Genomic DNA, 24564 nt, shown 5'->3' with positions numbered 1-24564 from the left:
TCCATGTGTGCCATCAATTATGCCGTGTTAAATCTGCAATTTACTTGCTGAATGATGCTTACTTGAAACTTATCGTATGCCGCACTTTATTTAAGAGGATGACTGCAAGTTTACCAGCGGATTTGGGATTCATATTTTAGCTGAGTTTTTGGTTAATTTCTTAGAAAGATGGTGTAATTGGTATTCATTAGATAAAAATATAAAGATAATTGAATCTCAGTGGTAAAGTAAAATTCAGATGAATGCTGAATCCAAATTTGACTGTTACAGACGAACATGTTAAAACTAATGGTTAAACATTCACATGGAAGTTGGAACCGCACAGCCTCAATTTTATTAGTCACCGCAGTTAATCACGTGCATTGCATGCTTGTGTTAAATGAGAATCTGCCATGCACTCTTCAATTTATTGCTGGTTTACTTCGTCAACATTAGTTTACTTATAAAATCTTTAATTTCATAAAAAAAGCTGTATTTCGATCCCTTTATAAACGGGGCCGAGGTCGATGTGCCTTTACTTTATCCTTAAAACGAACTATTCTCATACTCCGACTCCTTAGTGGCAGTGGTGCCCCAAAAGCTTCACAAGCAATTTGTGCCGCAAATGGACATCAGAAAGTTGTACCACTTAGGCAGCAGAACCATTGAACTAGACCGATGCTGTGACGAGCGTCGGCCTGTGAACTCACCTCCGCCGTCGTCTCCGTCCGAGGGACAAAGCAAGTTGCGGTGGATAGTGCTGCTGATGAAATTTAAGAAAGAGAAGAGGAAGATGTTCCAGGTTCCATATGATGCCTACACTTACTCTCAGAATTTTGATCAAGGGTTTGCATGGGATGAGCCTGATAGCTTCTCTCGTTCATTCTCTGTTCGTTTTGCTGATCCTAACAGGATCTTTCTCATGAAATCACAGGGATGATGCAAGAAAACAACACTTTCAAACTTTGGCTCCTATAATATTTTTGCCTTTTTTGGGCTTATGTACAGATTTGTATATATAGTCTTTAGTTACAAGTTTGAAGCATGATCTATGATGACTTGTTTCCTTGTATCTTTATTGGTGCTTTCTTTCTGTTAGTTTAATCTGAAAAGTTCAATAGTTTAATCTGAAAAGTTCTAAAGTTCTCTTTATTTTTTGGTTCATCGTTTTTCCCTTTTGGTTTAGTCTAAATTTGATGCAAGATACGAATGAATATTAAAATTTTAATTGTTATTGGCGTTGTGTTCTCGCTTTCGGGATCAATGTAAAGAAATTAAGAAAGTAATGATTTTACTGAGATTAACTGGATTTTAAATTAACCATCGTCCAAAGAGAATATATATATATAAGATAGGAAAGCGCGATTGTTCCCGTGTATCTTTTTTACTTTATTCACCACTAGGATGAAATATTGCTTTTGTAGAGTATGAGATTCTCTGGTATCTAAACCTTTTCTTTTCTATATTATATTCCTGTTGAAGCCGATATCATAATAGAATAAGGGTTTTTATTGTTATTTTTGTGATTATGATTTTTAGATATACAATTTAAAAGCTGAGTCTATCGGGAAAAGAGATGTATCCTACTTAGATAATTTCTTATGCTGGTTAATGTAGGACACAATTTAATAATTTAATTTAGTAAAATTTATTATAAAAAAGTAATAATGAAAAAAAGGAACACTTGATAATGTATACGAAGTAGAAAACAAACAATTGTGGAGCACACATTCCTGAAATTGAAGAGCAAAGACAGGTTGTATAAGATGCAATTGATGTGTCTTGAAGTGTTGTCAGGCCACCTTTAAGTTTTGAGCTTGACATTTAATGACCATAAGATGTATCGTTGTGATACAGCAAAACAGCTTGTGAACTTTGTTAGATGTAATTATTTGGATTTTTTTTGTTTGAGAACAAATATATTATAATTTAGTTTCTATTAAGAGTGTGAAACCATAGACTTAAGCATAGTCTAAATCGACAAGTTTTTTATCCCCGACCCTCTACATGTTTATAGGAAGGGATTTCAAATTTTTTTTAAAGTTATTGTATTGATGGATTTATCCCTTATCATAATTACGTAAATAGTGTTCAACTTCAGTGGAAGTGACCCTAAACACCAATAATGCAGAAAGTGGTAGAAATTAATTGTCATTTGCAGCATCCTTATCGTCTTGTGTCTATCATAATTATTTGTAACCACATATTATTGTATGTCTTTAAAAAAAAAAACATATTATTGTATGTTGCATGATCACTATTTTATTATAGTTCTTTTGTCCTTATAAAATTCTCTCTTTGGGATTGACAGTTAAATCTCTCGTGAACAGTGAGCTGCTAGAAGCCTGGAACCCTACCTTCCACAGTCCTCGAAGATTTTGGTTCTTAAGTTACTAAACTAATAGCTATATATGCGAGACTGCAGAAGAAAGCAGTAGAAGAATTTTGTTAATGCTTCAAAAGAATATTTTGAAATGGTGAATGATTGAAAAAGATGTTGCTTCAATCGCAATCCAAAAAAGGGGTTTAGCATAAGCTTATGCCCCTTCCATAGCCAACATGTCATCAGCCCAATTTGTATCTCTAAGAGCATTTCTTGTTAAAGGGTTTTACAAAGCCAGATATAAAGTATCAGCTTCAAGTAATTTAATATGCTGAACTTCATAACTATTATTGCAAGTTAAAAGAGTTTTTAACACTCGGGGCAGCCATTTCCATTACAGTTTCTGTATGTTCTTCACTCCATCCTCTAGTATTATTTTTTCTTAGTAATTTCTGAAGTATATTTCTCTTTTTTGCTAGATCTTTTATAAATCCTTCTGCATAATTTAAACAACCTAAAAATTTTTGTATTTGTTGTTTATTTTCTAATTTATCTGGAAATTCAATTATTTTTCTTCCTATATGGCTCTGAAGTCTAATACCTTGTTTGTCTAGTATCATTCCTAAAAATTCTATCTTCTTGTGTTCTATAACTACTTTCTTACTAGATAATACTATTCCTTCCTTAATACATATATTAACAAATTCCTTTAAATGGTGCCTATGTTCTTCTACTGTTTCTGAAGCTATTAATATATCATCAACATATACTATGATATAGTTATAATTTCTAAATATTTTATCCATTCTACTTTGGAAAATTTGAGGGGCATTTTTTAGTCCAAAGGGCATTACTAACCATTCATAATGACCTTGTGGGGTGCTAAAAGCTGTATAAGGAATACTATTTTCTTCCATTTTTATTTGCCAAAATCCTATTTACAGTCGAATTTTGAATAATAGGTCTTATTTTTTACAAGATTTATTAATACCTCTTTATTAGGGAGAAAATATCCATCAAATTTTGTATATTTATTTAATTCTTTATAATTTATTACCATTCTTGCTTTTCCTCTAACTTGTTCTGCTCTTTTCCTGACCATAAATGCTGAGCTGTTATGTGGGCTATTGCTACTCCTAATGAGTTCAGATGAAAGATGCATATGTGAATGGCCAATTATGCATCTCACATCTATCTCAACAATTAAAGGAAGGGTTTCTTTACTTTCAAGCTTTGGTTTTCTGTGATCAATTAGAGGACCTTAATACCTGTATAGCAAGAGTCATATTCACATCTATCTCGAAACTAACGGATACCGAAAGGGTTTCTTTTACTTTCAAGCTTTGATTTTCTTGTGATAAATTGGAGGACTTAATACGTGTACAGCAAGAGCCATATTCACCACTTCAAAGACATCTACAGGTAACAACCGCTAATCTATTGCTGCATTTTGAAAACTACATCAGCAAATGTCGAGGTGCTTTAATTTGACAGCCACAAACATTATTGTTTTTCATGAATGTTAAATATTAGAATTTGGGTGAAAAATGGGGGTATCTCTGTCATTTGAAAAAACTAAGCAAAACTCTCTTATGTTTTAAAAAAGATAGGTTCAAAAACTTGGTATTGATAACAGTGTTAGTTTTATATATTATTTTACTATTCTACCTTTAGTCACAAATTTTAAATATTTTGAGAACATTTTTTTTACGCAAAATGGCTTATATGTCCTTAATGATTAAACTAATTACATAACGAATTACAAATTATAGAGAAAAATGTCATAAATACCTCTAGTAGTTGTATAAACTGACGGAATGTAACAAAACATGCCCTAAGTGTATGAAATCTAAGATTCTAAATGTACCTCTTAAAATATAAAATAAAACAATCTGAATATACATGCAGATAAAGATCAAATAAATAATTGGACTAAACACAATAAATTCACTCATGATTGCAAATGAATAATATATAATAAATTAAAGAGAGGAAAAAATCACTATACGAAAGCGATACAAAAGTAACTAATGACAAAATAATAAATCACACACACTTGCTATTGTTTGATGAGAAATAATTAATTAAAAATCGCTTAATTAGCTTAAGCAAGCACACAAGCAACAATAACAATGGTCATAAACAACAAAGGGTGTATGGTATGGCCTAACCTATGCTTCTCTAACAAAACGAGTAATTTTATGCCAGATTAATTAAGCAACAAATAAAATTTATCAAATTTGTTATATTCATTTACATAAATACTTTATACAATTATTCAAGGTACTTATGACATTTTTTGTACTTATAATTTTTTTTTCATACTTTACAATTTGTTATTAAATTAATTTAATTATTAAGGATATATAAGTTATAAAAAATAATCAAAACATTTAAATTTTATAGTTAACATCATGACTAGGGGTAGAATAGTAAAATGATATATAAAACTAACACAATTACAATTGTAGGAAGTTTAAATCCATTTCAAAACATGAAGAGAATTCCACTTAATTTCTCTAAACAACAAAGGATAATTCTCATTTTACCTTAGAATTTGCAGTTAATAGAAATAACAAAATTGGAATGAAACATTTTTTAAAATTTTGAATTATACACGTAAGAATGGATGATTATATGAAAGAGAAAAAATTAATGTGTGTGTTTGTGTGCGTGTAATAAGCTTTTAATTAGGAATATCTGACTATATTAAAGTCATTGACAAATTAAAAGACAAAAAAATACAAATTTCAGTAAACTACACGCAAAGTACATTGTATTGGAGTTTATGTTTTTTAATTTTTTGTTTCCTTTTAACTCATCCATGATTTAATATAGTCAGGAATCCTTGATTGGGTCATTTTCCTATATATGTATGTGTGTCATCTCAACTACGGATACTTAAATGTAGATTTCATGTGGATTCGCTATTACACCATATGGTGTTATAGTGTTTTTGTTCAATTAAACTCTCATGGCATGTGATGTAGTCATCTGCACCTATATATATACATGAGTGAATTTCCAATCAAGAATCCCCAACCATATTAAAGTAAGGGATAAAGTAAAAGATAAAAAAATATATATAAATTTTAATACACTATAAGACAAAATACACAGTATGTAGTGTATTAAAATATCGTTTAATAACTTTTCCAAACTTTCCCAATATTTTAAAATTTTGGATCAGATCAGGAAAGTTTGGAAAAGCTATTAAACCATAGGATTTAATATATTTAAAATTTAAAGCACATAAGTGGTGTGGTTTATGCGTTTTTCCAAAACTTTTCTATCACTTTAAAATTATACATTAGAAAATATATATTATAATATGTGTTTGTGTGTGTGTGTGTGTGTGTTATATTATAAAATAGACTATATTTTTAATAAAGTAATTGATCCGTTATTGAAAAATTACTCTCTCTCCCTCACACGCACACACATTTTGTACTCGTATTAAGGTGTGGATATCTGTATGTTAAAATATTTAGATAGAACTAAAAGGAAAAAGAAAGAATTTTAATATACTAAAAAAATAGTGCAGTAGTGAGCCTGAGTTTTTCTTACCTTTAAGAGTCTTGTTAAGTTAAACTTGTGTAACTTACAACCCATGTCACATAGCAATAGGGCTCATTGTCATGTTATTAATTTTTACATATTTTACAAAGATTGTAAGTTATATAAATTACTATTTAGCAAAACCCTACCTTTAAACATCGTCCGCATTTAAGTTCCAACAATGGTTGGAACTTGACTCCCCTCTTAAGTAGGGGTCCATCTGTCTTCCCGCATTTAGGGTATAATAGATCTCCCTCCAGCATTAAAGTGAGGGTAGATCTCCCTCTAATATTAAGTAAGGATTGACTTCCAAACTGTGTTATAATAGAATTATTAAAGAGAATTTCGACTGATCTTTGATTGAAAATATCAGTTAAACTTTTATTATAATATAGGGTTCACCTATGTTGCAACGGGTGTAACGTACCCCAATTTTGTCTTTTGTAATTTAACTAATGTTAAATTTCACTGAACCTTTTTATTCATAAAATACTAAGAAATAATATGATACTTTCTACTTACATACAATATTAAAATTTTATTTAGCACCTTATATTCTTTTTATTTATTATTTTTTAAGTATTGAAGTACTTATTTGAATTACATCCAAGACATATTAATCCATGTAAAACACTAATATCAACAAAAGACAATAATACCCTTGAATTTATAAATTAACAAATGAAATTGAAGATTTTTTTCCTCTCTCCTCTCGCCTTCATCTCCATCATCATCACTCCTCACATTCATCTTCTTCCATTGTCATGATCTTCACCTTCATTTTCACATATTTTAAACTTACGGAATATTAATAAAATGACATTTTTGCCCCAAAATGTTCAAAAAATTTCATGGCAATCACTTCAATTCTAAACTCAAATCGGCCGCTCCTGTCAAAGCGAATTGTAATTTGCCTTGATGCCATCTTCTTCATTATGATGTCATCAAATCTCTTAGTTTTAGACCCATTATTCCAAATCCCGATCCCAAACTCATTAGCCTTCAACTAAAACATTTATTATGAACTCAATAACTCGAATTTTAACTAGCAGCAACAAGGATAATTCAAGACTCCCTTCCAATCTCAATCTCAAAGTCCAACAATCTGTAGGAGTGATGATGGTGGCCGTTCGTTTCCATTAGCATCGACAAATCCAAATCGTTTGCAAGTTTTGGTTGCTGCTGCTCTCTTTTTCATTTTGGTGGAGCTATTCTTGTTCTTGTTTTTCAGTGGACAAATAATTGGTCTCCAACAAGAGGTTTTGGATCTTAATCATTTACTTATGGAGACAACAATATCATTATTCGTCGAATATGACACTCAACATTGGAACCCAGATTATTCACCTGTAACAATAATGGCGCCGAATGTGGTGGCTTGGCATGGGTACGACGGAGCTGTAGCCGATGCGCGATCTTGTGAGGAGATATTGTTTGTGTTGCTTGTGGGTTTTTAAGCGACTTTAGGTATGGTTGTGGGTCACTAAGATTGATGAAGATGAGATTTGACAATGACATGCTTTTGTTGCTGGCTGTACTAGTTAATTCCATTTTCTTCCACCTTTGCCAAGAAGGATAATATTATCTTTTTAAGACTCGTAAACAAATTATAAATAAAAAGAGTGTAAGGTACTTAAATAAATCTGACAGTAATTAAATCATAAAAGATAAAAGTTAGGGTATTATATAACTGTTGCAACTTAGGTAAATCCTATAATATATCAGTATATAAAAAAAAATATTGTTCGCATTTTAAAATTGTTCCAATGTCCACGACCAAACACCACTCTATATTCGAACATTTGTCAAACAATAATTAAAAAAAATTTTAAAACTCAACGGTACAAAAAGACAGTTCGTTGTAACACATCATAACGCGCGTAAAATAGAGGAGAAGACAACACGACAACGTTACCATTACAATTTGGGACCTTTTTAAGTTTAACGGCACGACGTCGTTTCCGTTCTTCTTTTAGCTGTAACCAGACGAATAAAAAAATTAAAAAAAATCAGTGTCACCATCACTGAACATCATCTTCATTTTTCGCCGGGGTTAAGGGGTTTTCAACAAGCCATTCAACAAAACGTCACCGTTTCATCCAAATCGTCACTGAATCATGGCGACCGAGGTATCCATCAAAACAGACAGAGTGGAGAAATTTTTCGAGGACCTGAAAGCGCAAAAGACGATTCTGTCCTCGTGCATGCAGCTGTTCAAATCCCTAACCTCACACTTCACTTCCCTCGAAGATTCCCTCTCTCAGAAATTCAAATCCCTAGATTCTAAATTCCTCTCTCTCGATTCCACCTCCGCCCAAACCCTCGATTCCCTCAGCCATCGCGAGAACTCCATCCCCGACCGCCACAACGCTGCCTTTCGACTCATTCACGACCACAGGGACTCCGCACTCGCCGACTTTTTAAAACCCCCTAAGTTCGCAGATTTATCGGACACGTTAAAATCCCTCTGCCGTAGGATGGACTCCTCGGGACTGCTAAAGTTTATAATCTCTAAACGCAAGGAATCGGTGTCGTTGCGGACTGAGATTTCCCGCGCAATTTGGGAGGCCGTCGACCCGTCAAGATTGGTACTTGATGCTGTGGAGGAATTTTTGGCTCAAAAGAGAGAGAAAGTTGGGGTCACGGATAAGAGGTGGGCTTGTGGACTGCTCGTCCAGGCGATTTTTCCAGAAGGTTCGGGTAACAACGGTAAAAAGGCGGCAGTGGGCCCGGTGCATGCGAGAAAAGTTGTGGAGAGGGCCGCGGGAGTTGTGGAGAGGTGGAAGGAGGACTTCCGGGACAGTGAATTGGGCCCCGCAGAGGCCGTGATGTTTTTGCAGATGGTGTTTGGGTTTGGGTTGAGTTCAAGGTTTGATCAGGATTTTCTTAGGAAGTTAGTGATGGATTATGCTTCTAGGAGGGATATGGCAAGGCTTGCTGCTTGTTTGGGATTTGGCGAGAAAATGGAAGGTTTGATTTCTATAACCTTCAGCTTTGGAATGTGCATTGGTTTAGATGAAATGGAAATTTCTTTACATGCACTGCCGTTTAGCCATTCGAATTTCATTAGGTAACAAAGTTCTAGAGGAGGTTATGGTTAGTTCTCTGTCTGGAGAGATATCAAAGTTGTAGTTTTCACTTGCTTAGGGATTACATTAGAATGTCCATTCTTGCAATTTCTTCATTCTCTTTGCTACTGAAAGTTATGCATTTTGTTTTTTTTTTGCCAGAAGTCCTTAGCTAGATGTTTCATCAATGATGCATCACAAAGTTGCAATTTTCAACAGTGTATACTGAAAATATCGTTCACATTATTGGTTATGGATTCCGGACTTTTGGATTTGTGTACCAATGTGAATGTATATGGCATGCACAAAATGTGGTGAAATTATTGTACTCTACTTAGGATGAGGTACGAATAGCTTTAGCCTACTTTGAACTAAAGTTTATTTGAATGTAATTTTTACTAAATTAGTTATGCAACACCTTGCCTATAATCGGTATCTAGTTTATATGAGATTTACTTTTGTGGGTATTCTTGGGAAGTTTTCATGCACCTCATCACTTGGAACCATTCAGCTTTGCTAATGTATACCATGAATGCAAAAGATGAGAATTTTTGCTGGTTTCTTGCGTCAGGTGATGCTGACACTTACACTGTCACAACCATATATGTTTCTCCATGTTAAGATATATGTTTTCAAGAAAACAAGACATTTGGGATCTCTGCTATAATGCTTGGATTTTATTTTATTTCCCTTGGGTTTTCTCACTGATTAAAGTGTATCTTGTATATGAATAGACCAATGAGCTACAACCTAAAATCGGAAGTTGTGAATTCTGTAATCCAAATTGTGCTCCTTTCTCAAAGGTGCATTAACCCAGTCTGCAAATTTTTAGCTGAGTACTAGACAGCTAATTGGACCAGCATAAACTCAAATCAAAGCTAAATATCTGCAAATCTTTTATTTGGATCTGACTGAGAGAATTTCAGTGAAGGAAATACAGAAAATGGCTGAATAATATTTCTGTTGCTTATTTTATTACCTGTTAATTGCTTTCACACCCTCCACAAGGAGTGAAGATGTGCTTGGTGTAGATCTGGATGATATTTCAAACTTGTCTTTCTATTGTATGATCTAAGACTGTGATAAGCGAAATTGCAAATTTTGTATGTATTTGCATTATGTGATTAATCATGTTTCTGCATACTAATTTAGAATTGATTTCAACTGCTGTATTGATTGAGAAAAACTCCACTTTTGCAGATATAATTGCTGAATTGGTGAAGAGTGGCAAAGAGATAGAAGCTGTGTATTTTGCTTCTGAGTCTGGTTTAACTGAAAAATTTCCTCCAGTTTCTCTACTCAAGTCCCATCTCCGGAACTCAAAAAAGAATTCTACTTCCATATTGAAGAATGGCAATCATAGTAATTCTGCAACGGTATGTTGACATTTACCTTGTATTTTTATTTACCATTAGATTCTGATATAGGACCATGATTTATTATGCTTTCTTTTGGAACCATTAACTAATGTTATTTGAACTTTTAGGAAGAGTCAAACAATTTGGAGTTGAATTCAATTAAAGCTATCATCAAATGCGTGGAAGACCACAAGCTTGAATCAGCGTTCTCTGTTGATAACTTGAGGAAGAGAGCTACTCAACTTGAAAAAGTCAAGGTGGAAAGGAAGAAAAGTTCAGCAGCCACCAACAGCAAGCCCCAAAACAAGCGAGGCCATGGTGCTAGTAATAGCCGAGGCAGTGGACCACCTGCTTTTCGTCCAGCTAAAGCAGCCAAGTTTTCAAACTCTTCCCAATCTTTCAGCCGCAGGAATCCGGCTCCCAAAGCACAGCATAGCCCAGCTGCTAGGTACTCTGGGCCTTACGGGTATCCTAGTCAGAGTGTCTATGAAGGTCCTAGTACTGCTCATTATGCATCAACTTATGGTGTGCCTCACACTCAAAGCCTTGCAGCAATACCGCAGCAACACTACTCATTACCTGCAGACAATATGGGTTCTGCTGGGTTCAGGGCCAGTGGTTCTTATACTGGGCAGACTGGCAGCTATGGTGCATATGATTATAGCTCTGCTCCAGTGTCCTCTTACCAATCTTCATCATATACACACTAGTTTGTTAGGTGCAGTAGGCAATAATTTAGGAGATTTTGTTCGTAATCTTTCTTTTTCCATTTTTGGGGCCGCTCCTTTTTTGTGAGTTTTGTTAGAGATGATACTAATAATTTCAATTGGAAAAGTTGAAGCTGATGATCGAGGTGATATATTTTTCAAAGTTTTAACAATGTGCAATTGTTTGTTTGCTTTTCAAAATGGGCTTTACTAGGCCCAATACAAGTCTCGTAAATTGTTTAAAGCGGTGGACTATTAATGTCATCATCATCCATATGGACAAATCTACGACAGCCTTCAATATGGATGGGGGGTCTGGCCTGTTAAGACTAAATGGCTGCTGGGCGAATGTGTGCATGAACACCAAAGCCACCGCCACTCCACCATGCAACACCACTGTTGTCGCCCTTTCGCGCCTAAGGTTTGATTTTAAATTTGAGTTTAATTTTTTAATTTATGTTTGATTTCTAAATTAGTGTTTGATTTAATTTGCTTTCAATTTAAATGCGTTTGTCCATAATAAGCAAACATTCGCAGCAACTGCAATTGAGCATTTTTTAATTTTTGAGTGAAAGGATTCATCATTTTCTACAACGCTATTGTAATTCATTTTTGATTCCCCAATGCCTGTGAGTTCTTGCAATAGGAAATTACTACTTTTGGATCCTCATAGCGATAATAAGAGTTCGTATCACTATAATAGCTATCATGAATCGGTGAAGATGTCACTGAGGTTGATGATTTGTCTCTGTCTCTGTCTTTGTCTTTGCCTTTGGATTTTTCATACTGAAACATGTCATCCAATATAGCCTCCAAGACCTTGCTTTGATTTTCTCCTCATTTTTATTATTTTTGCAATTATTAACTGCTTGTTCATGAAATCAAACCAGATTCTTAATCTTTGATTAACCAAGATCAATTGCAACAAAGCATCAATTCAAAACAAAGAATTACGAATTAAGAAGAAGAAGAAGAAATAGAATTAAGGACAAAAGATTAACATGGTTCGGTACCAAAGTACCTACATCTACGACTGAAAGCAGCAGGGGTAAAGCTTTATTAGATCTGATCAAGATTACAATGCACTCTTAAGAGGACTAGAAATAAATTCCTCTCACACAAAATTTTTCTTTCGCACATAATCACTTAAAGATTGATCTTACAAAAAGTGCTTTTCCAGCTTGTTTTGCCTTTTATATATATGCCAAAAAATAACCAATTACAATAACCACTTTAACCACCAGGGGGCCTTACTCTCGCTGACTAAGCTTGCCACCTCAACATACATAACCGAATATAACTAACTAACTTCCACAAATCTTCACCTTAGTTTATTCAGTTATAGCTTTACCCATCACATTAGTAATAGTTAACTTGACTTACAAGTTAATAATTCCAATTAGGTTCAAGGAGTTCTTGAACTTGATTGTTAGTAATGGCTTTATTAACATGTCTGCAGGATTCACTTTAAAAGGAATTTTGACGGCATTAATCACTCCATTTTGAATTGTTAGGATCAATCATTTACCACTAGGTTAAAACTTAAGCTGATAGGTAATGTACAACTTTATTTTCTTATATCATAGAAGCGTAGAGCCCCACATTAAGCGGCGAGTGGACATGAGAAGTTGCGCATTTCTATCAATAGACTAAACAATTACACCCTAGTAACCGCAACAATTTTTGCAATAGTGAAAACTTTCGTAGTGGAAGATGACACTTTATAAAATGTGACCATAATTATATACATATACACTATTTTTTACTTTTAATAGTATTATAAATTATTAATACTAATATATCACTAAATCAAACATTAAAAATCACGTACACTAAAATATCATAAATAAAAAATTTTTATTAGAATTTATAAATCATCCAACTCTTATCCTAAGAATTAAAAAATTCAAAATTTTTATGTTTGATCCACAAACGACTGCACCACATAAAAATGAAGAGAGGAATATTATATTTAAAAAATTCAAGAACAAAAGTTAAAAAGCAAAATCGCTAAATCATCTCTTTCGCCATTTCATCGTATTGTGAATGAATCGAAACTTACAGAACACACCCACCACCACGCCGCCGAAACCCCCAAAACCTCTCCCGTCATTGCCGTCATTGCTTTAGACTGCCCACTGCCGTCCTCTCCCGTCATCTCCCGTGCACCAAAGTTGGAATCCGCTGCCGTGAGTTATGATTTTGGGCCGTCACCAGTAACAAATCCACTGCCATCATCACCCTTAGGCCGTAACAGCTTCCAGCCATCAATACTCAGCCGTTCATCACTGGTGATAACTTCTCAGCCTTCGTCCCGTCGCTGCCGTACTGCCTCAATCTCCGCCATCGCTGCCATACTGCCTCAATCTTTGTTCAAGGTAAGCTCAATCCCGTGACTCCCTCAATCTCTGCCTTTTTTGTTTAATTTGTTTCACTGATCTTCTTTTTCGTGCTCTCCTTAATTTTTAATTCACTGCAATTAAAAATTTATTAACATTTATTTAAATAATTTTGTTATAATGATTCTTTCGTCGCTTGCTTTAGCCTAGCGTTCCATGTTTTCAGGCTTTAAAAATATTGTATGATTTGAGTGTGATAATGTTAAAGCTTCGATTTTAATTTTAATGAAGTATTTTCAAGTCAAATGGCTTGAGTTGAAAACCCATAATGCTGCTGTTGCATTTTTGGTTAGATGATTACTTGGCCAAAGCCATCGAGTGCATGGTTCGATTGGTGAATTAATTAAATTTAAGAAAAGAAATATCTTCCAAAAGCCTAAAGTGTGAAACAGTGAGAGTGATATACTGACTCTCTGAAAAAAATCCTCTGCTTTCGTTTCCAGCTCCTGAAGCAGGAGATCTCTTCTCGCTGTCTGGTGGATCATATTTTTTTTTCTTTTAGGTGTGTGGGTGGTTATTTTGTTTCAGCTTCCTCCTACCATATATAGGTGTAAGGATGACTGTGTTGTGTCCATCCACGACCTGTGATAGTTGTTATGAGTTGTTGTTGAGCTTTTTAGTGAATAAGTGTTCTATTTCTAGATTTGTAGTTTGTGTGTTCCAAATCTGGAAAACTAGAGACTATAGATCAAGCATTGCAGTAGATTTGTTCCAGTATGAGCAGTTAGAAAGACTAACTATGGTGGTGGAGACTTGCTTAATTGCGATTGTCCTTCTCATTGTTCTCTTCTCAAGATTGCGCCAGGTAATATGGTTGGCGAGGTATTTACTTTAGCTTTGTGTAAAAGTATGTTTAGAGGGAAATGATGTGGTGACTTTTGTGCTAAGTAATTACTAGATCATCTCTGAATTATGACTGGGATCGAGTTTCGGGCTTTGGCAACAATATTGTAAGTAGTGTTGCAGCAGAACTCATTCGCTTTTATATACATTATAGTAATGATATTTTATTAAGCTACAGTACTAAAAGGCTGTTTGTGACTGGTATATGATGAAGTGGATGAAATATGCTTAAGCTTTATTGGGTTTAGTTAAAGATGGGATCTTGGCAGGGCATACACATAATATTTATAAAACTAGTAAGCAATATTAAATAATAAAAATTGATGGAGGAATCATAGAACTCAAGAATGACAGAGTTAGATAATCGAATAGAGAAAGAGATAAACATGTGGTACTCTGAGAAAGAATATTGTTAGCTACTGTTTTTTAAACGATTTATCTTTACTATATATAAAAAATTCATAGCAGCTTAGCTACCCTTCTTTTTTATCATTGTTATTCTGTTCTTGTTCTTGTTATTATTATTAGTAATAAAACTTTGTAACAAACAAATTTGTGGAGTCAAAAGCTGTCCTGTGAACAGTTACCATGAAAATTCTTGCGTTTGGAAGCTTCAAATTGTTTAGTTAAATTAATTTAAGAAACCCTTATTTGCTTTAAAACACTTAATAATTTACTAAAGTGAGAGAGAGATTAGGAGTATGCTAATTAAAGTGTTAACCAAGTTTAGTGGGGGGAAAATAAAGAAGCATTATAGATGAAAATTAGAGATGGGAAAAGATGCAGGAGAGAAGGAAAGAAAGTAACTGATCATAGAAATTAATTAGGACATGAGTTTATTCTTTTTTTAAATTAAAAGCAAAGCCATTGCAAAATTAAAGGGTTTGCTGCCCCTCATTCACTCCATGTCTTCTTAAAGTAAAGTACCATACCACTACTTCACTATCTCTTAGATTCTCGTGACTTTCAAGCAAACCTTTCTAATTTCTTTTTCTTTCAAATTCATCTAGTCTTTAAATGGTATATAAATATAAACAATAGATATCCCTTTTCCTTACATATGTATACCACATTAAGCGATTTTATCGGTCGAACTAATCAATTTATAATGATTAGGTAATACTTTATGAGGCTTCAATAATATACAAATCTATAAATTAAAGAAGATTCTTATTGCTTGACATGTCTATCTCATGCGAAGTTAATTTGTGGGAGCTAGTAGGCTGTAGTTAAGGGCACAAGTGCGCAATGCTGGAAGAAAAGAAAGAAACACAAGGAGGTGCAAGTTTGGCATTGGCAGGTGGGTTAAGTTAGTAGGGTATGTTCTGCTTTCAAGTATGTATGTGACACACATGCATGAGTTAATTCTTTGCTCTTTTTTTTCGTTTTTTATATATTTGATTAGAGAATTTTTTAAATTAATTTCAAGTTCTTTAATGAACCTAGCTAGGAATTGTAGCTGTTACAATAATTAAGCCGACTAGCTCTAGAAAAAGTAAGAAATATTTTGATAAAGAGATTCAAATATTTTTGGCCCCAAAACAAAAATCAAGCCCAAAGATCAAAAGGTCATGGTATTTCATGCCTGCTAATCTTTATGAATATTGCTTGTTAGCTATATAGATTACCGTATATTGGGCATCTCTATATGTGCTAATTTTTTAACCTTCAGCATTTTTCCATGGTACATTCAACATCAAGTCAAACTTACACAAGTGGCCGGTGTATATGAGTAATATGGTTGACTCATTTTGCTTGCTTGGGTATTGAAGAGCAGACTAGTGAAGCCCTCTGCATCATTTTGTTTCCTTCATTATTTTGAAGAGCAAACAAGTGAAGATCACTCCTGGCAATCACTATCAGTGGCGAAATTTGTAATAAATTTTAACTTGAAGGACACTTTTTTCAGAAAACAAAGCTGATGTATGAAGAGCATAAACATAGACACGTGGCAAGAGGAGGCCAGCGACTGATGCGGCGAGTGTTCTTAGCGACTGTCACTAGCACTCCTTACGCCGGAAAAAGGAAAAATTCCAAATTACCATTCATATAAAATTCATTGAATCGTTAAAGCACTCACGAAACCTTCAAGTTATCAAATCCCCACCAAAAAAAAAGAGGAATTTGGCAGTAACAATGCCGCAGGTGAAGATCATAGCGAAAAATTTCATGGACATGGTGGCGTCACTGACTGCCAGAGACCTCAATAAGCTCTACGAGAATCCCTTCATTTGCGAAGCCATTCTCAGGTAATACACATTTATTATTTTCTAATTTCATTTGTTTTGTTTTTGTCGAGTTAATTATCGTAACTAAGGCAATTGTTTGTTAAATTGTTACTAGATTATTCGTTGAGACAACAGCTTGCTGAACTGAAATTTGCAAAAAGAAAAAAAAGAAATGAAAATTTTATTTCTATAAATACAATAACTTGTCACAGATTCTTTTATGAGGCAATGCAAATTTTTTTTGTGTTTTGTTTGTGCGTTTTCATCATGTTTTTGGACGAACGTACTTGTAGTCAAAACGTCAGATTGTTTATATTTTAAGAATTAATTGCCAATTTTTTCTTTTGAGAGTAATGATACAGTAATGCTTGTTGTGATTTTTCCTTTTTGTGGTTCTCAGGTCACTGCCACCACTAGCAAAGAAGTATGTATTCCAAATGTTGTATATTGATGGTGCAATACCGGCTAAGACGATGGAGGAGTGGGTGCTTCCCGATGGGTTCACTAAGCACAAAGTAGCCATCGATCGGTTGGTTCAGTTGAGATTATTTTCAGAGGAAAAGTATGTAATTTCACTGAAATATTTTTACTTTATTTTCCAATATTGACTGCTAGAAACTGAGAAGAATGCTAAATCGCCGAAAATTTCACGACTATAAGCATTTTTTCTATTGACTGGCAGAACCAAAGGGGCCTAAATGATGTGAGATACGTTAAGCTTAATTTACTCTAAGAGAGTTGCTACAACATCTTGATTTGTCATCATGAGTTTCTTTTGTGAGATGTGAAATACAAAGCTCAGTTAGGAATTGGGTTATATTTGTTGACCATTTCTCACATCGGTTGTGTGTACTGCCGGTTAATATGCTGTCATGGCAAGTTATTTTAAAAAGTATTAAGTTTTGCAGCTTTATCTGTTTATATTTAGATGTATCTCTATATGCTTGAATGTTGTCTTCCAATTAATATCACTAGTATTCTTTTTTTTTTTAAAAAAAGAATTTGAATTTAATCTGTACTGTTTGCCCTATGCTGAATTGCTGATGTTCTTCATATTTTAATGACAGGAAGAAGGAAACCACTTATAGATTAAATTCAACATTCCAGTCTAATCTCCAGAAGCATTTAATAAATGGGTGAGTTTTTTGCAAGGAGGTTCCCTTCTGTATGTATTCTGTAGGGTCATGCAATTAAGAGGTTTGATGATGATAATTCATTGATTGACTGTCCTTCAAAATTTTGAAACCTGCGTTATACATTTCATTATCTTAAACTTGAACATATGAGATTGCATTGGTTTTGCAGCTACTTTCAAGCTTGTTTCTGAGCACCTTTGATCACATTTTATGTATAAAATTAATGATTCTAAACTTGCAGTGGAGCTTTGCCAAGGGAACCAATGCCTTCTGGTATTACTGCAAGGCTTCCAACCTTGGAGGACCTTGAGGCCTATGCCATTGGACAATGGGAGGTGTGAACTTTACCTGTTCTGTTCTTTCATGTTTAAGGATTTTTCATGCCAATCATGCTTACCTCAAGGAGATGCGATGACATAATTAATTACAATTGGTGTATCACTTCAGCTATTATCTTAAATCTTCCAATTCTGTAAAACCAGTGTTTCTTGCTGCAACTTATTAGTTCAGCCCAAGCTGAAAGGCCGACAAATTTCAGCTCTTCCATGATGAAGGTTTTCCAGCGTGGTCTTTTGATTCAAAGGTAGTATTTTCTCTCACATTTGTAATCGTCAATTTCTTGTTGCAAACAGTTGAGAATCCTGGTTCTTGCATTTGGTATCATGTTATTTATGTGCCTTGTTTGCAGGGATAAAGAAGCCCCAAGGTTAACAGAGAGTGGTTTTCAATTTTTGGTATGTGTGTTAATCACAAGATTTTGGATTCCCTCTTGTTTGAGCTAGTGGAACATATTTTTCATATGTTTAAATTTGCAGCTGATGGATACTAATGCACAGCTCTGGTACATCGTTAGAGAATATATCTCCAATTCCCAGGTGTGGCTTCTGATATTCTTTTCAGTGGTTTCTCTGCATCAAAATTTCTGCGCGTCCCTGTCTTTGATTCACTGGTATATTCTCTCTTTGTAAAAACTGAACTGAGTGAAGTATTCAAAGGGCAAAATAACGGATTGACTTATCTTTAAATCTCATTATGTTACCCAATTGTTCATTTTAGAACTTTGATTTTTATATTATGCACATGTTTATGTGATTAAAGAGTTCATATTTAGATGTATGTATATCTTTTTACTTTTAGAATATTAACTGCCTTCTTTGATTTTTATTCTATTTCTCAATAGATCTGTATAATTACTGCTAACACAAAGTAGAACTAAAAGATTTTCTTCTTTGGTATTTCATTGGACTATTTAATAGAGATAAAAGTTCACCAGTGATCTAATTATATGTGGGATAGCACGACTCTATGCTTGCTTATGGTCTACAATACCAATAATATATCATATAGCTTTTCTCATTTTCTTGCAGGAACGAGGCATAAATCAAGCAGATCTGATTTCTTTTCTTCTGGAGCTTAGTTTCCATGTCGCTGGGGAGGTAGCACATATACGTTCTATAGCTAAACACATTATTATTCAGTTATTCCATTTATTATTCAAGAAGTATGATAGATTACTGTTTGGCTCATACTTTTGGTTATAACAGAATTTCAAACATTTTTTGGGGTATCATTGTTGCATTGAATATTGTCTTTTGTTCTCTTATTCATTTTTGTAAGCTTATGTCTATCCTAGTATTGCTTTTAACTTCTCAGCATCTTGAGGTCCTTAAAATTTTTATGTCAAGGAATTCTCGAAGTGGTTTGAGATCTCACTTTATTGCTATACTCTTTGCTTCTTCATGTTATAGGCATATAATTTAAATACACTGAGTGAAATACAAAGAAGTATGATCAAAGACTTTGCAGACTTGGGATTGGTCAAACTTCAGCAGGTTGTACTAGTCTGTGCTACAGAACATGCTGGTTATCTCTGTTAATTTTGTATTACTTTGCTGGAGTTCTCATATGTTTTCCATGGCTATTCAGGGCAGGAAAGAAAGTTGGTTTATACCTACTAAATTAGCTACCAATCTTTCAATGAGCTTAACTGATTCATCAGCACGGAAAGAGGTATGCTGTTTGAGAAATCATTGACTCTCACTCTGAATAACGAATATGAAAGAATAAGTAAAATAATTGTAATTTCCCTTAATGTCGAATGTTGCAGACAATTGTGTGATTGAATTTTTTTTACAATGATAATTTTGTTTTGCAAACTGCATTAATTTTCTATTAGTTTAGGTCAATCTTGTCAAATTATTATTGTCAGAAACCAAAATGAGGTCTCATTTTTACATTCTCTAATTACATAGCTCATTCTACATTTTCTTCTCTTTAGGGGTTTGTTGTAGTGGAAACAAACTTCAGGATGTATGCTTATTCAACATCTAAGCTACACTGTGAAATTTTGCGTCTTTTCTCAAAGTAAGCCAGCCGTCTGCTTGATAAATTGTTTCTCTTCTATGTTAAAGTTCTGAATTACATTTTGTTATTGAACTACATTGGTCAGTCCTAAAACCTTTTGTTTAATATTTTGCCAATGTGCAGGATAGAGTATCAACTTCCAAACCTTATAGTTGGAGCAATAACGAAAGAAAGTTTGTATAATGCTTTTGAGAATGGCATTACAGCTGAGCAGGTGAGTTTGGTATTTAGTTGATCTGGTGATCTGTTTTTCCATAAAAAAATGTCCGATGTGGTCAATTACCTGCATATATGCAAGTAACTTCTGACATTCTTAATAATTTGCCCCTTTACACCTCTTTTTGGGTCCCAGCCATCCTCATCTCAACTAGGGGTGGACATGGGTTGGTTTGGGTTGAATTTTAAGTCAACCCAAACCAAACCATAAAAATTTGGATCCAACCCAAACCAACCCAAATATTTTTAACCCAACCCAAACCCAAACCATTTGGGTTTGGTTTGAATTTTATTATCAAAATATTTTTTATTTTAATAAAATTTAATTATATCAAAATTATAATAATTATTAATTGTCATTAATTATTAAATTGATATTAAAATATAAAAAAATATAGTGGATAAAAATTATAAATTTTACAATAACTTAATCTTTAAATTAAAGAATACTAGAAAATCAAAATAAAGTTTAATCACAAACATTATTATTTCTCAATAAATAAGAACGTACACTTTAATAATAAACTTTCACAAACATGACATTAACAATCTAATAATAAATTTTGTCACTTGTTATTTATTTAATTATGCAATATTTATTTTTATTTATCGTTTTGGTAGTTTTGCGTTATGTTGTCTACTTATATGCTTAATTTTATTTACATTCTGATATTATATAGTGTGTATGCTTTATGTTCTAATTTCATTATATGGTAAGCAAAGTTTTGTACATGGCCTAATATGGGCATTACATTCAATTATTGACCAAAAATTAGCCGCCATCTAACATATTGGACCCAGTCCAAGCTGAGTTATTATTGATCACTAGTAGAGTCTCCTGCTCTTTCTATGATGATCCTTCCATGTGGGAGGAATTATTTTTGTAAATAAGAAAAAAAATTTATGTTATTTACAACAATATTTATTTAATTTAAATTTATTTTTACACGTTATTTTCATTTTCTAACTGTTGACAATTGATCACGCTATAAAAAATTTAATGGTGGCCTTTCACTTATTTGTGTTCATTTATTTTGTTTTCATTTATTTCATTTGAAAAATTTGAGTGTTGTGGTTTTGTCTATGACCCATGGGTAAACCATACCCAATCCATAATGAAATGGTTTTCTATATAAAACCCACATCTAACCTATTTTCATGATTTACCCAACCCAACCCAAACCATTTAATTTGGTTTGGGTTTGGGTAAAACCATGGGTTGTGGGTTTATGTCCATCCCTAATCTCAACATACTTTTACATCAACCTAGATTATTATTATTATTATTATTTTTTGGGTGGAGAAGGTTTTTTGCGAGCTTACATACTGTTTCTAATATTCTTGTAGCCGAAATAGTTTTTTCTTTCAAAGTCGCCTTTTTTTTTTTCAATTACTTTTGCAGTCATTTTGACTCCTCTAACTCCATGATCGTTTGTTTTGCAGATAATTAGTTTTCTTCAGCAAAATGCACATCCTCGGGTTGCTGACAGAATACCATCTGTACCAGAAAATGTTTGTGATCAGGTCATAATTCTTTCTTGCATTCAGATGTATTGCACGTATCATTGCTTCATGACCTTCCATAGCAAAATTCTCGATATTTTCTACATAGTACATATCAATTAACAAAGATGATTATTTATATTCTAATATTTCAAATTCTGATGTTTCTTTGACAGATAAGATTGTGGGAATCCGATTTGAATAGGGTTGAAATGACCCCTGCACATTATTATGAGGAGTTTCCCTCGAGGGTAATCTGCGCATTTCAATTGGATTGATTTCTCATCTCACATCTTTCAGGGATTACATTTTAAAGTTACGTCATAAATCTTGTAGGATGTCTTTGAGGCTGCTTGTGATTATGCAAGAGATCGAAGTGGTTTGCTCTGGGAGGATTCAAAGAAAATGCGTCTAGTTGTTAATGCAGAAATTCATATGCACATGAGAGAGTTCCTTCGGGGTCAAAACAAGTAGAATGATATGTTTTCTTGGCCATGCAGAACTTACTGAACAAAAAGGATGACAAGCCATGTGTCGCTTGGGATTGTTGCATGGTAGGGTTGTCATAATTTGGGTTTTTCTTGCCTGGTTCGTATCTGCATTAAAGCTACCAGAGGCATTTTCCAGATTCATTGCAAACCAGATGGGGGAAAAAAGAAATCAAAGATTCTTTCTACCTAAAATAAACGGAGGTATGGTTGAAGTCTACGAAAAGTCATCCAATCCCTACATTGAGGGATGATGTACACTAGAAAATACGAAAGGAGGAAATTGTTGTGTTATCTTCTCTGTATATTTGATCTTTAATTTAACTTAATATGACTGAAATATGAATGATGGAAGTTTATAGAATTTAGATGGCAAGTTTTTTGTAAAAATTTGTATCAATTTGATCAAAATTCAATTTTGTAAGTCCGCCTTTATTTTATTTTAATTTTTTTTTTGACTTGCACAGCTTTGTCGAGTGCCCATTTTGTGGCTTGTAGACAAACTGACAAGTGGATCTAATTATGAACATTTGCTGTTTGCATTCGAAAATGTAGAGCAATAATTTTTCCTAGTAAAAGATAGAAATGAATGTAAAAACGTTGCTGCCCTTATCATAACTCTTCATTGTATTAAAGTATTAAATATATTATATTTGTCAATTGCACTGCATAGTATTATAATGTGGTCAACACAAAATCTTATGTGGTAGAACCTGCATAAACTAATTCCGAGGGGACGCGAGTTTTATAACTATTTTGAGACAAAAGATTATTTTTTGCTTTTCGTTCTCACCCTCGTTCTTTTTTTTTTTTTGAACTGATTAAGCATCATGTTATTGTATTACATAGAAATATATACAACTGTTATGACAACAGGTCATTACACTGATATTTACAATCAGATATATATATGAGACTTATATTATTACATTTTTATTCTATAAAGTACATGCCCAGCCAAATACCCCTCACAGAGGAGGGATGTCTCTATTCCACTCGCATTTCGCAAGGGAGAAAGACGTTATAAGAAGTGTCCACACAATTATGTTTAATTGAGGGAGGTTGAGTCCGTGGGGACTCGAACCATTGCCCTCATAGTCATGCTTAACTTTGTCTCACCCTCGTTCTTAGATTGGCTCAAGCTGTTCTTTCCGTCATAAACTAAATCTTATGTGTTATTCATAATTATTTTAATTATTGTTGTTGTTATTATTGTTGTTTATTAATATCAATATTATTATTATTATTAGGGGTGGGCATAAACCCACAACCCATGGGTTTACCCAAACCCAAACCAAATTAAATGGTTTGGGTTGGGTAAATCATGAAAATGGGTTAGATGTGAGTTTTATTTAGAAAACCATTTCATTATGGGTTGGGTATGGTTTACCCATGGGTCATGGACAAAACCCCAACACTCAAATTTTTCAAATGAAATAAATGAAAACAAAATAAATGAACACAAATAAATGAAAGGCCACCATTAAAATTTTTACGGCGTGATCAATTGTCAACAGTTAGAAAATAAAAATAACATGTAAAAATAAATTTAAATTAAATAAATATTGTTGTAAATAACATAAATTTTTTTCTTATTTACAAAAATAATTCCTCTCACATGGAAGGATCATCATAGAAAGAGCAGGAGACTCTACTAATGATCAATAATAACTCGGCTTGGACTGGGTCCGATATGCTAGATGGCGGCTAATTTTTTGTCAATAATTGAATGTATTGCCCATATTAAGCCCTGTACAAAACTTTGCTTACCATATAATGAAATTAGAACATAAAGCATACACACTATATAATATCATAATGTAAATAAAATTAAGCATATAAGTAGATAACATAACGCAAAAACTACCAAAACTAGGGGTGTCAAAAAAGCCCGCCCGGACCGGACCCGGCCCGGACCCGGCCAATCCGGTCCGGGCAAAACCCGGACCGCATGCATATAAAAACCGGACCCGGGTTTGAAATTCTCAAACCCGGACATTTCCGGTCCCGGGTCCGGGTTCAACACAAAAAACCCGGAACCCGGACCGGACCCGGTTTTTTAATAAATTTAAAAAAATAAATATATTATATATAAATATATAATTATGAATTTATGATATATTGGATGTTATTTAAATTTATTGTGTAATTATTGTGTTGTTGAATTTAATTTATTTATTTTATATATAGATTGAATGAGTTTAAGTTAGAAATTGGATGAATTTAGGTATTAGAAAGTAGATTGAAATAATTTTTATTTATCATTTGTGCAAAATTTGCATTGTTAATGTGTTATATATTTGTATTTGACTATTTTCTTTTTTAAAGTTTGAGATTGAATGAGTTTATTTGATTATTTCCTTTTTTAAAATTTGCATTGTTAGAGAAATGAAA

At 33.5% G+C, this 24564-nt stretch overlaps 2 protein-coding genes across 7 annotated transcripts; both read left to right on the top strand.

Annotated features, from left to right (window-relative positions):
- Nucleotides 1-7787: 7787 nt before the first annotated feature.
- On the top strand, nucleotides 7788-11134 carry LOC18055862 (FRIGIDA-like protein 4a). Its single transcript, XM_006451064.2, has 3 exons — nucleotides 7788-8830; nucleotides 10129-10304; nucleotides 10415-11134. The coding sequence occupies exons 1-3, from the start codon at nucleotides 7978-7980 to the stop codon at nucleotides 10994-10996; spliced, it is 1611 nt and encodes a 536-aa protein (XP_006451127.1). The 5' UTR covers nucleotides 7788-7977; the 3' UTR covers nucleotides 10997-11134.
- Nucleotides 11135-12918: 1784 nt separating this feature from the next.
- LOC18055861 (general transcription and DNA repair factor IIH subunit TFB2) lies at nucleotides 12919-22542 on the top strand. Of its 6 annotated transcripts, none has more exons than XM_024177401.1 (17): nucleotides 12919-13371; nucleotides 15458-15535; nucleotides 16145-16484; nucleotides 16864-17025; nucleotides 17531-17599; nucleotides 17841-17934; nucleotides 18082-18182; nucleotides 18288-18333; nucleotides 18415-18474; nucleotides 18967-19035; nucleotides 19348-19431; nucleotides 19526-19609; nucleotides 19878-19963; nucleotides 20087-20177; nucleotides 21623-21703; nucleotides 21859-21933; nucleotides 22019-22156. In XM_024177401.1, exons 3-17 carry the CDS (start codon nucleotides 16372-16374, stop codon nucleotides 22154-22156), a joined length of 1353 nt encoding a protein of 450 aa, XP_024033169.1. In that variant the 5' UTR covers nucleotides 12919-13371; nucleotides 15458-15535; nucleotides 16145-16371. The 6 variants fall into 6 exon arrangements, with proteins under 6 accessions (XP_024033169.1, XP_024033166.1, XP_024033167.1 ...); XM_024177398.1 differs by having other exon boundaries at nucleotides 15908-16484; XM_024177399.1 differs by having other exon boundaries at nucleotides 15455-15535; nucleotides 15908-16484.
- Nucleotides 22543-24564: the final 2022 nt, after the last annotated feature.

The sequence above is a fragment of the Citrus clementina genome, unplaced genomic scaffold (genome assembly GCF_000493195.1).
Source record: "Citrus clementina cultivar Clemenules unplaced genomic scaffold, Citrus_clementina_v1.0 scaffold_1, whole genome shotgun sequence".
In the NCBI taxonomy this organism is placed as follows: Eukaryota; Viridiplantae; Streptophyta; class Magnoliopsida; order Sapindales; family Rutaceae; genus Citrus; species Citrus x clementina.
Note: the sequence above shows the minus strand (reverse complement) of the source record. Positions and strands in the feature narration are given on the sequence as shown.

Coding starts and splice junctions, on each gene's coding strand:
- LOC18055862 (XM_006451064.2), top strand. CDS start 7,978: ATGGCGACCGAGGTATCCATCAAAACAGACAGAGTGGAGAAATTTTTC. Junction 8,831..10,128: donor ATTTGGCGAGAAAATGGAAG/GTTTGATTTCTA, acceptor CCACTTTTGCAG/ATATAATTGCTGAATTGGTG. Junction 10,305..10,414: donor ATCATAGTAATTCTGCAACG/GTATGTTGACAT, acceptor TTGAACTTTTAG/GAAGAGTCAAACAATTTGGA.
- LOC18055861 (XM_024177397.1), top strand. CDS start 16,372: ATGCCGCAGGTGAAGATCATAGCGAAAAATTTCATGGACATGGTGGCG. Junction 17,935..18,081: donor ATGCCATTGGACAATGGGAG/GTGTGAACTTTA, acceptor CTGTAAAACCAG/TGTTTCTTGCTGCAACTTAT. Junction 19,036..19,347: donor GTTTCCATGTCGCTGGGGAG/GTAGCACATATA, acceptor TTCATGTTATAG/GCATATAATTTAAATACACT.